This window comes from Vitis vinifera, chromosome 2, assembly GCF_030704535.1.
Source record: "Vitis vinifera cultivar Pinot Noir 40024 chromosome 2, ASM3070453v1".
Taxonomy (NCBI): Eukaryota; Viridiplantae; Streptophyta; class Magnoliopsida; order Vitales; family Vitaceae; genus Vitis; species Vitis vinifera.
This window is the reverse complement of record NC_081806.1, coordinates 882,576-886,948: the sequence shown is the minus strand read 5'-3', so window position 1 is coordinate 886,948 and position 4,373 is coordinate 882,576. Positions and strand designations below refer to the sequence as shown.

The window sequence follows — 4,373 nt, the reverse complement described above, 5'->3', positions numbered from 1 at the left end:
GTTCTTGAACTACTTTGCCATGATGATGTCATGTAAACCAGAAAAGAAAAGAAACAAAAATGAAAACCAGCTAATCAATTACAGATCGTGGAAAAAGAACTGGTGTTCCTACTTCACAAGACAAACGGGATGCGGACATGGTGAGAATTCCTCTGTTCCTACCTACTAAACCAATATGACAATGATCTGAATCTGCATGTGGTGGTTGTCAAAAAAACTACTAGATTGTATACCAAAAGTTCAATAATGAGACGAATATGTGCTATGATACATCTGAATCTAAGGCATGCCCGGATGTTCTTCCCAGTCCCATCTGTGCCCCTCGATTCAGTTTCATGCCGCCACATGGTTTCAATGGTGTCGGTTTCTGAGCTTGAGCTTTTGGTGTTCCTGTGTAATCAAACATGTTTCAAGGATAAATACTTCCTGTAATGTGAGTGTAAATGAACGATATGAATGCAGGTAAAGGTAGACTAACCTAGACTTCTTCGGGTTTTTGATTCTGCAGATATCTTTGCGGGTGATATTTTCTTTTCTGGAGTCTCTGAACAAACTAACCTACCTTCGCTTGCTTGCAGAAATGGATCATCTACTAGCGCAACATTCTCATCCCCAGAACCTGAAGCTGCTGCCTCACTTGCTGATTCCGAGCTCTTGTCTTTATAGTCCAGTGAGGTCTTCTCTTTTTCTACCAGTCTATAAGCAAACATCTGAAAAGGAATTTGTGATACAGGCATTGGATCAAGTTGCCCCTCCACGGTAAGCTTCTTCACAAACCCTGCCTCCAGTTCAAAGTAATCTACAGGTGGCTGTGTCAGTTCCGGTTGACTGTGATCAGGGTTCTGCACAAGGAACCTCTTGATGTAGCGAAGAATTCTACATATGGAAGAGAAACTTGGGCGCTGAACTGGGTCAGTGTGCCAGCATCTTTTGGCTAGGTTTGCAAGGTACTTGTGTGAAGGGAATGGGAAAAGAGGCCTCTCGCCTGCTCTTATGTTTCTGCTCATCTTGTCTCCTTGAAGATGGCTATCCTCAAAAGGAACTTTCCCAGTCAGAAGCTCAAAACAAAGCATTCCAAAACTGTAAACATCAGCTTTCTCTGAGAACTTGGAACTACAACTACTTCCTAGCTGTTCTTGCTCAGCCAGAACCTCTGGTGCATGCCAAATGAGAGGGTCAGTTCCATTCTGGCCTGGGGAGCTCCGAGAAAAAGTGTGATTCTTGATGGACGATAGCCCAAAACCCGAAACTTTTGCATGGAAGTAACCTTCAGTGGAGGAGTTCCTTGCCTTCAGAAAAATATTAGAAGGGTTTAAATCTCCATGATAGACCTTCACAGAGTGAAGATACTCCATGCCTCTGGCAATCTGAAGCATGAGATCAACCATGACCGGGAGAGGAAACAGAATACGCCTCCTTTGTCCACAATTTTCTTTAATCTGACTGTGAAGATCCTTGTTCATCATCTCCATCACAAGTAAGCACTCTTTCTTTTCCTCATCATAAAATCCACAAAGGTACTGCATTATGTTGGGGTGGGAAAGTGACAACAGAGAAGAAATCTCTGAATTCAATGGCTCAATCTCCCCAAAAAATTGCCTCAAAGCAAAACCCTCCCCCAACCACTGAATCTCCTTACACTGGCTTCCCCCTTCCAATCTACGCTTCACCTGATAATCCTTTGCTCCTACCAATACTGAACCCGGGGAAAGCTTCCCGTTGAACTTCTCTGATCCATTTAGTTTCTTAAGCAGCAGGTCTCCAAGCTTCTGCTCATTCTTCCCAACTGACCCTGAACTTTTCTTCTCCCTAATCATTTCAAGAAGAAGCCACCTATCTTCCTTCCAAGCACTCTCCAACCTACTGCAAATTTCTCGGGTAACCAGGTACTGCTTTCCAAATTTCCACTGGAAAAGCTTGGGGTCATTCCACTCTTTCTCATACTTTGTGGCAAGTGCAAGTCCCGACATTTCTCCGGCAGTCTCAATTGCTTCAATGACAATAGGAAAAGTGCAGAGCAAGTTATGGATGTGAAACTCAACAGAGTCATTGTTCTGGTGGAGGCTCATTGCTTTGCCCCACCAGTCCTTGGTGTCCAAGCAGTTCCTGATGTATAGTTCTGCGTCTTTAAAAGCCCTGTGAAGCTCTCTTAAAGGCTGTTCAAGAGCTTTCCATTTGGTGTTCTTCTCTTCTAATCTCAGGTTCTGCCTGATCTCCTCTACAATTGTTTTGAAGGCTGAACTGAAGATATCAAACAACAAACAACACTGACGCTTGTTTATCTGTATGTCGTCTTTGAACACCATTAGAGCCTTCAAACTCCCCCAAACCTCTCCAATCTGCCGAAACTGCTCCATTCCAGACTTCACAGTGAAAATTCACTCTCTGGATACCCCAGAAAACACACAAACTGCAGCTAAATCTACAATACACAGATAAAAAAACCCGGAAAAAAAAGTAAGCAACAAAAATTATGTTGTGGGTTGGAAATAATTTGGATGTATTCAGTTCTAGAACCTGCCGGGGAGATTTTCTTCAGCTTTAAAACTGCAACCTAGAAAAAACGCTGATTCCGATCTGATTCCTCCGAAACCAAAAGAAACTCAGCGCTATCCAATCTGATCTGATAAAAAACACCTGAATTGAATTGAAACAGAGACAAAAATGAAAACTGACGGAATCAAACTGTACAGGTCAAAAATCAACCATCACCTGGAAAAATCCAAACAGATGAAATCAAAAAGAAAAAAAAAACGGAGTTTTCGAGGAGGAAACTTGGAGGAATCTAACCAACCTTTGTTTGGTTCGTGGGTAGTGGAAAATATTTGATGAAGCAGTTGTCTGCTTCTACTTTGAATTCAATTCTTTGTGGGTGTGCGTGGCCTTTGAACTAGTCCGTTTCTCCATTTTTTTTCCTTCTTATAATTTATAAATGTGTTCCCGCCGGTTTCGTCTTCGTTTCAATTATTTTTTTAAAAGGCGGTTACTTTCTGTAACGCCTAACCGCTCATATCACATCCAACACGTTGTGCCTTTAGTGAGCGAGACGCCGCCGTTTTGTGCTACTACGACGTCGTTTTTGCAACTTCAGCACGTCGAGCACGTTTCTGCAACCGTTTTTTTTTTTTTTTTTTTTCTTTTTATAATTATCATTATTATTTAATTTGGGGGGACAAGTACTATGAATTGTGATGGGCTCAGAAAATAGGAAATGGTGGGAGTTGATTTGTAAATTTTAAGGTAGGCCTTAACGCGCAGTCTTATAGCTAGGAAGTGGTAGAACACACCTTTTAACCACCACCGTCGAAATAACATATTGTCAAGGTAAGAAGTGATGATTAATTGAAGTCACATTGGTTATACCCTAAGTTCATTTGTTTTTGTTTGTATCCTTGTCCCTTCATCCTTATATGGTTGGGATTAGAAGTTTTACAGGGAACATTACCTTACCTTAGCATTTCTTTAAATGAGAATACTGAGCAATCCGTAGACGGCGAGGGTCACGTCCATCGGTCCTTGTTGGCTGAAGGCGTGGCGTCCACGATGATGGAGGTGACGGTAGAAAACGTGGAGGCAGTAGGATTTTGTCAAACATTTGAAGTGGGTTTTGGTTCATGTACCAACAATTTCACGCTATTCAATATGGCCCCCATCTCAGTTAGAGAACCTTCCTGGACCTAACACTTTCAGAGACCTCCAAAATCACCGCCACTGGGCGAAACTAAAACGCTGCCGTTTCACAAAATTTTAAAAAAACCAACTGCCGTCGTTTTTCTCTAGAAACATCTATACTTTCATAATAAGATTTTAGGACAACAAAACAAGCCATTTGAAATAGGTTTTTATTTATTTTTTGGTTTTACCCTTATTTTTATCAGGAATTCTTTTAAAAAAAAATTAAATTATAAAACTTATTTCATAAAGGGTAGATTTTTTTCCATCAACATTGTTTATTTTGTGGTATCATTAAATGTGACAATTACATCTGACTTGTGAATGAGGGCATGAGCATATATTTGTGGGAAGGTGCACATGTGAAACATATCTGCTTTTTGGACCATGCATCAATTCTATTTTTAATAATTGTTTGTGCCTAATTGCTAAAAGGGTATTTTTGGTATATTAAGGTATGTTCGGTTCTTAAAAAATTTGAGAAAATATGTAAAGAAAAAGAAATAGAAAAAACAAGTAAAAAAAAAATAAAATTAATAAATTACTTTTATATACTACTTCAAATTCATTTAACTAATTTTAATTTTTGATGTAAAAAATAAATAATTTATATATATATATATATATATATATATATAATTAATTAATTAATTAATTTAATTTTTTTGATAGGACAATAAAAAATATTTTTTTAATCATTT

The 4,373-nt window shown here is 39.1% G+C and overlaps 1 protein-coding gene across 2 annotated transcripts; it reads right to left on the bottom strand.

Moving 5' to 3' along the window:
- Nucleotides 1-61: 61 nt before the first annotated feature.
- LOC100251959 (uncharacterized) lies at nt 62-2,922 on the bottom strand. Of its 2 annotated transcripts, XM_010660660.3 has the most exons (4): nt 2,795-2,922; nt 2,518-2,637; nt 479-2,422; nt 62-390 (listed from the first exon to the last, which is right to left on the bottom strand). In XM_010660660.3, exons 3-4 carry the CDS (start codon nt 2,355-2,357, stop codon nt 263-265), a joined length of 2,007 nt encoding a protein of 668 aa, XP_010658962.1. In that variant the 5' UTR covers nt 2,358-2,422; nt 2,518-2,637; nt 2,795-2,922; the 3' UTR covers nt 62-262. The 2 variants fall into 2 exon arrangements, with proteins under 2 accessions (XP_010658962.1, XP_059598343.1); XM_059742360.1 differs by having other exon boundaries at nt 479-2,637.
- Nucleotides 2,923-4,373: the final 1,451 nt, after the last annotated feature.